The following is a 12,149-nucleotide window of genomic DNA, read 5'->3' as shown; positions in this document are numbered from 1 at the left end:
GTGACCTGGCACCCTGTCAGCAATCCAGCATGGTCCCTTAATTCTGTGCCTGAAATCGCATATACCACAACATGTCCACAACACAGATTTTCACTGGAAAACAAACACCTTGTCCCAGTGTTGTAAATGAAATAAGAGCTCCAGATTAAGATAATCCATGTTTCAGAATAAAATAGGGTGCTTTCTTTGGCAGAAAAATAAAATACATCTGGTCTAAATGGACGTAAACAAGACCTTAGGCTCCTTTTCTCCATGTAAAGCCACTTCCCCAGAAGGTGTGTTCAGATGGTGCTATAAAGGGACCCCAAGATGTTCAGGCCCACATTTTGGTTTAGAAATGGCCATACAGAGTTTGCTGCAGTACATGGGCTCTAGCTTGTTGCTCTTTCTGGCAGCAGGTCTGGTTGCTCTCCTTTACTTTGTTACCAGCTTGAAGAAGTCTGTTCGCAGTTTGCCTCCTGGACCACGTCCTCTTCCTCTGATTGGAAACTTGAATGTGGTGGACCTGAAGAAGCCGTTCCAGTCGCTGACAGAGGTAGGGTCTGAGTGAGCAGGCAGAAGGAAAACGTGCAATTCCTGGAATGAGAAATACAACTGTGGAAATGGAGATGTGATTGTGTTTGTATTGTGTGGAGGGCAGAAATTATATATTGGGTGTATAGCCAGGTGGCCAGAGTGACTGCCTTTAGAGGTATATATGCACACACATGTATTTATTTATATATTTATAATACACATATTCCTTCCTTTATACACATGTGAGTGTAGACTCCAACCCTTGCAATCAGATCCATATTGTTGGTATTTTGAGCCCCTCAGAATCTGCAGGTAGAAGACTCAGGTTGGACCAGTCTGCTGACAGATATGGGTTATTTGGCCTGAAGAGATGTCTTGCTGCAGATAAACCTTTCCCACTGAAGGTAGGTAGGAAGAAAGGAAGGAAGGGTACTATCCCCACAGCAGAGGAAATCATAGAATCACGAAATGGTTTGGGTTGGAAGGAACCTTAAAGACCATCTAGTTCCAACTCACTGCCACGGGCAGGGACACATTTTAGTCAACCAGACTGCTCAAGGCCCCATCTAATCTGGCCTTGAACACTTCCAGAGAAATGGGATCATATGCACATTTATTTCCAAAGCTAATTATATCCCTTCAAGGCAAAGCTCAAGTCTGCCTCCCCAACCCTTCCTCTGCACACACACACTGCCCAGCATTAGTTAAGACTTGATGCACGGCTCTTATATGTCTAGGTAACAAATAGCTTTTTCTTATGCAGCTCCATGGATACTTCTATTTCTAAAAGAGGAAAAAAAAAGACTTAAATATTATAAATCCAAGTGCAATATGTGTTTCAGAAAGTGTCTGCTGTGCTCCGTTAGGGTGGTGGGGACAAGTCAATGTGAATTCAGATTTCTTCCTGCTGCTGTAGAAACAGCTGAGGTGCCATGAGTGACCTGTCACATACCCTACATGTGTGCTTACCAGACACTGTGATGGGGGAAACCCAGTCCCCAGTAAATTCTCTCAGCCACCCGAAGAGCCACAATGAGGGGGGAGCGCAGACACTGAAATCTTCCAGGCTGTCATAGAAGAAAGGGTGCAAATGTACAGAATTCCTATAGCAGTCATGCGGTGTTCACCTGCCTTGATTTACAGTGCAGAGGATTGTGAAGAGCCCAATGACAGGCTTCTGGTCCTGGGCTCTCACTTGATCATGGGTATATTTGAGGGTGCTGGTATGGGAGAACAACTATTTTTTGGTGGTACTGGGGTATTTAATCATATAAATGTCATACGAAGGCAACAAACTTATTTCCTATAATCTACCAAGCATCTTTTTCAGGCTTTCAGACCTGCCACATCCAATACTTGGTGTTGCTAAAAATAAACAAGGTTGATGCCAAGAGTACAGTATTATTGCAAAGAAATGACCACAGGAAGGCGAGGAGTCGGCTGCAGTTCTCTGCCCCTGGCTCTGCCACACACTCTGTGAGCTGCTGGGGATGAAAGAACCAGTGTTAATGTTATCTCCCAAGCCGTCAAACCACCATTTGATGAAAACAAATTCAATTTGTCTGGTGTAATAACAGGAGCTGCTTCTAATCTGAAATTCAATTTTCAGAATGTATCTAATACATAGCAAATGGTAACTCAGGCGCATCGGAAACAAGAAGACATTTGGAGTGGATGGCTTGCAGTGTGTTTAAACCAAGTCTAAAATACAGAATGAATGATTAGGTTGTCAAAGCCACCCTTCTGTGTAACAGATGATTCAGATTTAATTTGCTATAAAAGCCTAGAGCTCCTCTGATATTATCTACAAGAATCTGCTTCCTAGTTGGATTCAAGTTTCTGGTGGCCAGCAAATAATTTTGCCATGAGAGCAACACTACCCACCTTGCCATAATTAGAGACAAGTGCTGTCCTGAAAGAAAGACTTATTGTCTAGCTTTGTTTTTGTAGTGTTTGTGGCTTCGGCCTCAAAGATGTATGCACACCCGCTTGCCTCAGGTCACCAGCATTAAAGTAAACAGGCCTGCCTCAGCTGCCTGCTACAGCAGTTTCCAACCAGCCTCCAAATGGTAGTATCACTATGCTGGCCTGTTACTGCAGAACACCACAGGAATGCAATGGCATTTTATTGCCTTCTCTGATAGAAGCAGTGATAGCAGACACCTTGTTGTGCAAACAAGGTGCAAGCAGAGATGCTGGCAATTGATAGTTGTTGCTCATTAGTTGCATTGTAGCAGCACCTGGAGACTTCAGGCAGGGCCAGGAGGCTCCTTTAGGGCTAGAAAGCATCTAGGGTGGCTATTGCTAGCTTTTGAGTCCAGATTTGGTTTAGAATTAACATATTTATTTACCTTGACAGCTCTCCAAGATATATGGCAATGTCTTCACTGTGCATTTTGGACCCAGGAAAGCTGTGGTACTGGCTGGCTATGAAACCATCAAGGATGCCCTTTTAAATCACGCTGAAGAATTTGGAGAGAGGGCAGAAATACCCATATTTAGGAAAATGACACAAGGAAATGGTAAGTGACCTTTTGGTTGGTTGGGTCTATGTTCATTATATTCTCGTAGGCAGGGATTATCAAGCTCTTACAGATTGCTTTTTGTCTATATAATAGTGTGTCAAGCAGCTTTGGTACCACTGTGTAAGAAGACCTTAACAACGTTTATTAACCACAGGTAACATAAGGATGTCACACCTTTATTTTAGGCATAGCATTCAGCCATGGAGAGCTATGGAAAACTATGAGAAGATTCACCTTGTCCACACTGCGAGATTTCGGAATGGGAAAGAGAACCATTGAGATACGAATCCTGGAGGAAGTAAATTCCCTTATCAAATATTTTGAATCCTATCATGGTGAGTGTCAAGACTTGCATCCAGAGACAGAAGAAATGTCTAGCAGAACAATAAAGATTAATGAAAGTTTAACTCTAAGTAAATGCTATCTCATGGTTAAAGTTCAGCATATGCTGAAGTTAGGTTATTAAACTGAAGCCTTAAAACCTTGAAACTGAGTTCTCTGCTATGCATTGTGGGTGGTGAATGAGGGTATTTTTTGGACTACATTTCCATAGGAAACCAGACTAAATAAGCAGAATCAGATTGTCATTTGTTTTCATTACTTCAAATACAGGGAAACCATTTGATACAAAAATGATACTCAACAGTGCTGTGTCCAATGTCATCTGCTCTATACTGTTTGGAGAGAGGTTTGAATATGATGATCCTGTATTTCTAACTTTGCTGAAGCTGATGAATGAAAATACTAAGCTGTTGGGCTCCCCTATGGTGCTGGTAAGAGCTTGATTTTATGTTTTAGCCTTTAGTTTTTGGGGGATATCTGTCTGCCTGTGTTTGTCCTTCTGGCCTCCCACAGCTTGCTTCTTCAGAACAAGAACATTATCAGCCAGCCAGCCTGTACAGAACACACCTGTGGTTCTATTTCCACAACACACAGATTCCCAGGCCCCTGTGTGAATCTTATTAGTAAAAGAAAAAGTACTAAAGTCTTCACAGAGGAACTATTTTAACCTCTTTGAAGAGCAGAAGCACAATATGTCTCTCATATTGGACAGATCGTGAAATGCCATCTCAAATCTGTCTCCTTGTATTACACACACCTTTGGTAACTGTCTCTGCCTCTCCTAGAATCAGGTTTGACAAACTTCTTTTTGTTTGATTTTGGCCACTGAAACTCAATCTTAGCAAACTACCAGTTGATATAAGCCTGTTCTCTCCTGACACTGGTGGAGCTGTCTTTCTTAGCCACAGTCTGCGGCTGGCTGTAACACCAGACTAGCTAAGCCCCAAAACCACCATGCAAACAGGTCAGAGTTACACACTGTGTACAGAGACCATCCCAGAATGAGGCACCAGCTAACAGCTAACGGCTGGTGTTTGTTCAGTTGTCTGGCAGGGCAGCTAGTGGACTTCTTGAATATGTGCACACCTCTCTTGGGTTGATGGGGTGAGACCCCTCCTTTTTCCTGGCAGGACATATGTCTATGCTCCTAGGAACAGCATAGTTAGGTTAGCTTGGTGCCCTGCCTAAGTTAATTGGCTTGGAAAGCACCATGTTGACACAGCAATATCGTGTCTGTGGAGGTGATCAGTTCAAGTCCCTTCTGCTGCCACAGGATGTGACACACCTGAGATCTTTTCCTGAAATAAGTACAATGCTCACATTCTCATCTTTCACATCCAAAACTCTGTATCTCAACACCAAAATAGCTGGAAGCCCTCAAAGATTAAGCTGATGATTCTCCAAAAAGTCATGTTGAGGACTCATGCAGAGATATAACAGAGAGAACACTCTATTTCTGCAGAAGTTCATATCTGCTTGGACTGTACAAGAGAATGGGAGGGAATTATGGCCTGAAGTGTCAAGGCATGGGACAAGGGACAAGCAGTGTGATTTGAGACAGCAGCGTGTGTTCAAAATGCTGATTAACAATAAGACTTCTCTTGCTCCACAGTTATATAATTTCTACCCATCCCTTGGATTTCTCTCTGGAGCTTCCAGGACTGTGCTGCAAAACGTCAGTGAACTGAATGCTTTCCTCCAGAAGCAATTCCAGGCACACAAGGAAGAGTTTAACGAAAATAACTTAACAGGCTTTGTTGATACATTTCTGATGAAGCAACAACAGGTACTTTAAAGCTAAGTCTGAGTCTTTCTGTTCTCTTAGCTCTGACTTATTATTAGGACTGACCCTCTGTGTGGGACTGAGAGTGAGTGGAAACAGAAGTGCAATAAGCAGGACATATCAAAGCTCATACTCACATTGAGCTGTGCTGTGCTCGCTCCATAGCTCCACTGAAACTGCTGGCTACAGGGATATAGATGTCAACATGTCCCACGTAAGTGGAATAGGTTACCACTCAGCACACATAAGGAGGAGATCATCCTAAACCTTCCTGTAAGCATAATAAATGATTAACTTCATTGCAGTAGCTAAATTCCAACGAACCTCCCCTAACCTGGGGCTTGCACATACACTTGGGACCAGATGAATTCCATACAGCATAGGCCCTTCTGCTGAGACAGGCATTTCCACCACTAGACATATAGCTTCCCAGAGCATATAAAGTCACCAAAAGCTAAATTGCAGACAAAATAGTGGTAACACAGTCATATATTGGTATCACTTGCTGTAGAACTTACGGCCATTACCTGTATGTTTTGAAGGAGTCAAAGAAAGGCCAAACTATGTTCAGCAATGGAAACTTGATGTTTTCAACCCTGGACCTCTTTGCTGCTGGGACTGAGACTACTTCTACAACTGTGCGCTGGGGTCTTCTTCTGATGATGAAATACCCAGAAATTCAGAGTAAGGCTGAGGAGTCCTCTTGTACGATATACTAATGCATGCTTAAGGCTTTGGTTGTGGAAGGGAGTGGAACTCATCTGTTGTTGTCCAGAGTAATTATTCTGAGCATTCTGAGAGAGATAACAACCATTGTCTTTACAAAGGAATTTTATTCAGCTGCATTGCAATAAAGCAGCCCAGCCAAGTGGGAGAGGCTGAGGGCCAGCCTACTGTTAACAGTAAAGATCCCCCATAGTTATTCACCTGCAGGCTATGGGCTTACGTCACTAAAGGTCTCCTCAGGAGCTGATTCTGATCTGGTTTCTGTTGAAGGTTAGAGGGTAACAAAGGTGTGTAACCAGAATCAGGCATGGGACGTACTGTAGTGACTCCAAGCTCCCTTGGCTCAACAACAAACCTGAAAGAACCATACCATGCCCTGATTACACACTCCTGCTCTTCCCAAATACCCCTCAAAATTTTCCATTACTTCACCTTGGCCAAACTGGAGGCAATTTCAGTTGCAAGATAAGAGGGTTATCAGCTTCTGAAACCTTTCCTTCTTCCAAGGAAAGATTCAGGAAGAAATGAACCACGTCATTGAACCAGGAGAGATGCCTAAGTTGGAGGACCGGAAAAAAATGCCATACACAGATGCAGTGATACACGAAATACAAAGGTTTGCCAATATTGTCCCAATGGGTGTATCACGATCAACTCCTACTGATGTGAATTTCCGAGGCTATGTGATTCCTAAGGTGAGCTTTGAGGCTAGCAGCTTAGGCTGCACAGATTCCTTACAGTTTTGTTTAAAGCAGTTAAGAATCAAAATATAAAAATCTAAAGATGCCACGATATGTGATTCAATCTATTATGTGATCCTTTGTCTTGGATCTAGAGTAGTTGTTATAAACAGGCACTGGACTGTCGTCTGTTACAGTTTTTGAATCCTGAATAACCAGAGGCTTTGATTAAATCACACTGGCTTGAATTTCTTATACCAAATGTGGAACCTCTACTTCAGCATTCATTCATTCATTCCCTTTCTTTAAAGATCTGACTCTAAGAAGGGACTGTTTTGTAGTCCAAAAAGGCAGCAGCAGCTACTGATGGCAAGTAGAGCTATAGTGGGGCAGAGAAGCATTCCCCAGTTCTATTTGCCATGGCTCAGTCTTATTTGTAACTTCACATTACTAAAAACAAGCAGCTAGCCTTGACTAGGAAAGTGATCTGGTCTAAACAGTTACTGTGACTTTCTTTGGTCCCTTTCAGGGTACAGAGATTATTCCACTGCTGACCTCTGCTCTGAATGATGAGTTACACTGGAAAACCCCAGATCAGTTCAACCCTTCCCACTTCCTGGATGCCAATGGGAACTTCACTAGGAGAGAAGCATTTATTCCATTCTCTATAGGTGAGAAGGGTGTGTATGTACCACCTTGGTCTGGGCTAATGGCACGGCTCCCCCTGATTCTAGGCAAATATGAAAGTCAGGGACACAGAACATAGGATGAGGGATTTCTGGTCAGTTTTCCTTTCCACCATCACTGCAGGTATAACCACCTTTTTGGGAGATCCAGGAGACATTGATCTACCCACAGTCACTGAATAATTTCACATACCTACAGGCTTCAGTGAAGTTTGCCACTAAGTCAGTAGCACTTCCAATGTACACGGAGAAGGAAGGAATTTCCCACCTCAGCAGCCTGCACTTACAGACTGTACATCCAGTTTAAAAGGTCTCGGACATCAACAGTAACAGCACTTACCATTTACTTCTTTCCTTGGTGTTTTTAGGACGAAGGGCTTGTGTTGGAGAAGGACTGGCCAAAATGGAGCTGTTCCTCTTCTTTGCTGGCTTGCTCCGCAAATTTGTTTTCCAGCCCCCTCCAGGAGTGGATAAGTCAGACCTGGATCTCACTGCTGATGTTGGCTTTACCTTGAACCCCATGCCTCACCTAGTTTGTGCTGTGCCCTATGAATGACAAAACAACATGGAGTTTGAGTAGTGAGCACTTCAAGCTTGAAAGCAAGTGTAGTTAAGGGGAAAAAAGCTGTTTGTACCTGAGCTTTAGGGAAAGGAAGACACTGGGCACTGCTCTTTTTCTCTCATTCATGCCATTCTTTCCAACAGCTTTTGTGGTGTCTGTGTAATGAGGATCCTTCAGACCCCCCTGAGTACTGATTTCAGAAACTGTCATTCATTCCTGGAACAGCATATCAGAGATACAGTTTTCAGGGCTGTCTGAAAGAATGAAATAGCTTAAAGACTCCTCTATAGATATAACCCATCAGAGGCTCTCCCTTAAGAGCCTCCAAGAGAAATTTCTCAGCCTGAAGTCTAAGCTTCAGGCTGAGAAAATCAGCAGAGCTGATTTTCAATGACCCAACTGGAGATGACAGACACTAAACGGATCTAGAAATCTCCCTAGTACAGTTGTTCAGCTGAGCTTCAGACTGAGTTTCCATTGTGTGGTACAACTTGCCTTATCTTTATTACAGAGTCCCAGACACAAGGGTGTAACATGGGCTGATGCCAAGAGCCAGGTACAGGACAGTTATCAGAAAACATCTAAGTGGTTTGGGAAGTGGGTTCATTCCAACTCACACTGGGCACTTTATGCTGAAGAGCCTGTTTATGATGGGGCCAATCTAGTAGCTTTCAGTGTCTGCTGATAAAGGCATTTCTACAACTCACTCATCTCTCCTGGCTTCATGCTGGCTCTGGCACTTGTCTGACCCCTTACTGGGCCATCTTAGACTCCTAAACTGGCAGAAAATGACTGGCCAAACAAAGTGAAGAGTTTCTGAATCAACATGGCTAAATCTGAACACAAGGCCAAGGCAGTGTGAAGGTGATGCAGCCTGGGGCTGGGCAGCAGAACTTGCCATGCTCCTGTCAGAGAACTGGGAGAGTCTCTGCCCTCCTCTCCATTTGCACCTTAGGAGCTGTAGTTGCTCTCTAGACCCTCTCTACCCTCCACAAAGAGGGAGACAGGATCCTTCAGTGGGTGATTCACCTGCCCTAAGGTCTCAATTCCTCACTCTCTCTACTGACTGCAAGGTGAACCATCATTCACAGGCTCCCAGTTCAAACTTCAGTCTCATGTATCAGGTGTGTTAGGATGAATAAGGACAGTATTTTCTATTTAACTGAAAATACAGATTCAAATCTTTAGAAAATGCTGCTGTCTGTCTTCAGCTCTGGACCAGGTACACAGAGGATGTGCATTTGGTGTAGAGCTACAGACAGACAGCAACTTCAAGCTGTCTTCCTCTTTAGACATTCCTTGTGTCAGGGATAGGCTGCAAGGTCTTCAGCAGAGTAACAGATTGGCCTGCACCACTGAGCAAATGCCACTGCCATGGGCTCCCATGGAAATTACATGTGCTCAGCACACAGCAGGAGCAGGCCCATTGCAGTAAGAACTGCAAGTGACGTTTTGGTGCTTGCAGAATGTGCTTTGGCCACTTTCTTAGGAACTGAAGTTACAAATTCAGAGCTGGTAATGTTCATGTTCTGCCAGCAGAGATCCTGCATCACTGTCACAGATAATAGGATTTTGAACGTAGTCGTGAAAACAGATGTAAAACTAGTAATAGAGACTGGAAAAAGAAGCAGGATAGGCTTTGTTACCAAGTCATTTACCTGTAGCATTAACTTGTCCTGTGGGGTCTCTGCAGAAAGTTGGCAACACCCCAAAGACTGTAGCTGTCCTAGAGCAACTGTTTGATTACCACAATTAATGATTCATGTAACAGCCATCAGGAGTAGGAAGACCTACCTGTACCCACAAGGCTACACCAGTTGAGGGAAGCACGATACATGCAAGATCTGAATAGTGGTGCAGATACAAGAGAGGAGGCCGCTTTGTGTGCTGGGAAACAAGGAGGAAACCACAGGTGGGTTAGGGAGCAATGAGTCACTGAAGATGCTTTTGTGCTGGTTGAGGCAAGAAAGACAGGCTGGGATGAAAAGAAAAAAGGGAGAAACAGAAAGTTACAGAGACTGAGGGGGCAGTTATGGTTAATATATAACACAAAACTAAAGCTGCTGTCACCTAAGGCTAATCTATGCTGCAAATGGAAGTAACGAAAGGAGGAAGAGAATATGAAGGGATAACAAAGTGGGGCAGTCTTTGGCTAAGACACAGACTCTTCACACTAGCTTTAGCTCATGTAACTAAAGGCAGCACTCTAATAGTTACACTGTACCTTGTACTGGTATTGCAGTGGTATTGCGCTTCTATGTGCATTGTACCTACCACAGTGCTAGCCCCAGCTTCTGGTCACATCTCAAGGAGTCTGTAACTCTTGCTTATGTTTGTTTTGCTGTCGCTCTATTTGCAGTGTAACTACTGTAAGCTTGATCTTATATCCTACTTCATAAATAAATGTTTTGCTCTGTTGCTGTTGATCTATCTGTTGTGGCAGAATGAACTTGATTTGGGGTCAAACTGATAAAGCTGGGCTGCACTACCTTTAATACACCCACTCTAGACCGGGATCCCTGGCAACATGCAGCCAAAGCACGTTTAGCAATGCAAAGAGTAAGCAATACCCATAGCTACAAACAGCTCAAAGGAAATAACTGGATGTCCAATCGCAGGAAATCACAACTGCTGTCTGAGACAAGATGTGGCTCTGAATGGGTCTCTGCTGTGGCCTCTTACAGTGATTCTTATGGCTCCTGCCTTTGCTTAGAAGGAACTCATCACAGTAACAGGCAGCAGGAGTTATCTGAGGCTGTGGTCCTGGATGCACTGCTGGTCAAGAATGGGACTGACAGGGAAGGTGCAGAGATTTGGGGGGATTTAAGTTAATTTAAAGGATGCAGGGCTGGTGCTTTACTGGTTGGCTCTCCCCAGGCTGGCTAATTGGCAGCACAGGTTGCTGGATGACTCCCATGCTCCACGTCCTCACCACCACTGGCTTCACATGCTGTGGCAGGAGATTGCCATGTGGGCACAAGGGATGGAGGACAACCTGGCTGCAAGCACCCCGAGGGGCCTGGCTGCCCCAGGAATGCACCCAGAGCAGTGTCAGCTCCTGGCAGGTGCTTTGTGCTCAGCTCTGTGTGCTCAGGCAGGGGAGCACGTAGCAGCGCGGCTTCGGAGTGAAACACGTACCAGACACATTATTGAGACAGGAATTTCTTGTCATTGCAAGAGCTTTACTTACCTTTTGTCATTTTAATGCATTGCACTCAGAGCCTGGTTTAAAAAAACCCCAATACGCTCCCCCCTGGCTTTTCAGAGATAATCTAAGTCTCTTTCTGAAAGGCCTTTTTATGATTTTAGCAGCTTCCAGGGCAAGGATGAAATACCAGGAGAGCAGCACATAACTTCTGCACTGCAGGGTGCTGCCAGTGAAACAAAACCCTGCAGGAACAAATATTTTGCACAGGGCACAAAGCATAATGTGCCATCGCAAGTTCTCATCGTGGTGCCCACGTTCTGCATCCTGTGCCAGCCCTGATCCTTGCCTGTCTTTACAGCCCCTGTGCCTCTCCACGCACTAGAGCAGGCAGGTTGAGTCATCCTTGGCATGCTCTGGGGGAAACCGTTGCCTCCAGCCCATTTCTTGGAAACTAATAAAATAAATATCCCAGAAATGTTGCAACACATGAGCTGCTTCTGGGTGTCTCTTGTGCTGTAACATCTCCAGGCTGCTCAGGCAGCTCCACTGTGCAGCCGTTTGCTCTGGGACCATGCTAACCATTGCTGTTTCACTTCAGATTAGGTCCACTTCCCTCCCTGATTTTGCATTTGCTTAGGACCCATATTTGTTGAATAATGGCCTTTATATGATCTAACCTTTGGACAAATGTACCTTTAACCTTGCACTTCCTGATCATGTAAGATAGCTCTTTCTTCCCTGAACAATCTTATTTCATTGACTGTTTATTCCCAGTGTCTTCCTGAAAACCACTATTCAAGCAGGCAGATCTCAATTCTTTTCATACAGGATTTAAACCTTTATGAGGGATGCAAGTTCCACGTGTTTAGACTCTTTAATTTAAAATCATTCCCTTCTTCTCTCTTGTTCCCCTTCTGAAGCCTAACAGGTCATCTGGTTTCATTAATTTCATCAGCCTCTTCCCTCTGTTTCTTAGAAGCTGCTCTTGCGAAAGGAAAAATCTTCCCTGAAGTTTCAAATCTAATTTTGTCTTTCCATTCCACTCATGAATCCACTCATGATCACTTGATCCAAGCTAATTTTCCATGGCTAGCTATTACATGTCCTCTCCTTCAGACACTAAGTGTGAAATCACATCCCTTCTGGGCAGTTCCGAGCTGACTTTATGAAGAACCTCCAGG

The 12,149-nt window shown here is 44.1% G+C and overlaps 1 protein-coding gene across 1 annotated transcript; it reads left to right on the top strand.

Annotated features, from left to right (window-relative positions):
* The first annotated feature begins 337 nt into the window (after nt 1–337).
* LOC101880972 (cytochrome P450 2K1-like) lies at nt 338–10,199 on the top strand. The gene is made up of 9 exons (XM_005145307.3): nt 338–535; nt 2,876–3,038; nt 3,227–3,376; nt 3,654–3,814; nt 4,996–5,169; nt 5,709–5,850; nt 6,400–6,587; nt 7,102–7,243; nt 7,627–10,199. Exons 1-9 carry the CDS (start codon nt 338–340, stop codon nt 7,812–7,814), a joined length of 1,506 nt encoding a protein of 501 aa, XP_005145364.2. The 3' UTR covers nt 7,815–10,199.
* Nucleotides 10,200–12,149: the final 1,950 nt, after the last annotated feature.

This window comes from Melopsittacus undulatus, chromosome 8 (genome assembly GCF_012275295.1).
Source record: "Melopsittacus undulatus isolate bMelUnd1 chromosome 8, bMelUnd1.mat.Z, whole genome shotgun sequence".
Classification (NCBI taxonomy): domain Eukaryota; kingdom Metazoa; phylum Chordata; class Aves; order Psittaciformes; family Psittaculidae; genus Melopsittacus; species Melopsittacus undulatus.
Note: the sequence above shows the minus strand (reverse complement) of the source record. Positions and strands in the feature narration are given on the sequence as shown.

Bases quoted from the DNA above. Each gene is read 5' to 3' on its own strand.
- LOC101880972 (XM_005145307.3), top strand. From the start codon at position 338: ATGGCCATACAGAGTTTGCTGCAGTACATGGGCTCTAGCTTGTTGCTC. The intron at 3,377-3,653 runs GTGAGTGTCAAG...CTTCAAATACAG, and splicing joins ATATTTTGAATCCTATCATG to GGAAACCATTTGATACAAAA. The intron at 6,588-7,101 runs GTGAGCTTTGAG...GGTCCCTTTCAG, and splicing joins GAGGCTATGTGATTCCTAAG to GGTACAGAGATTATTCCACT.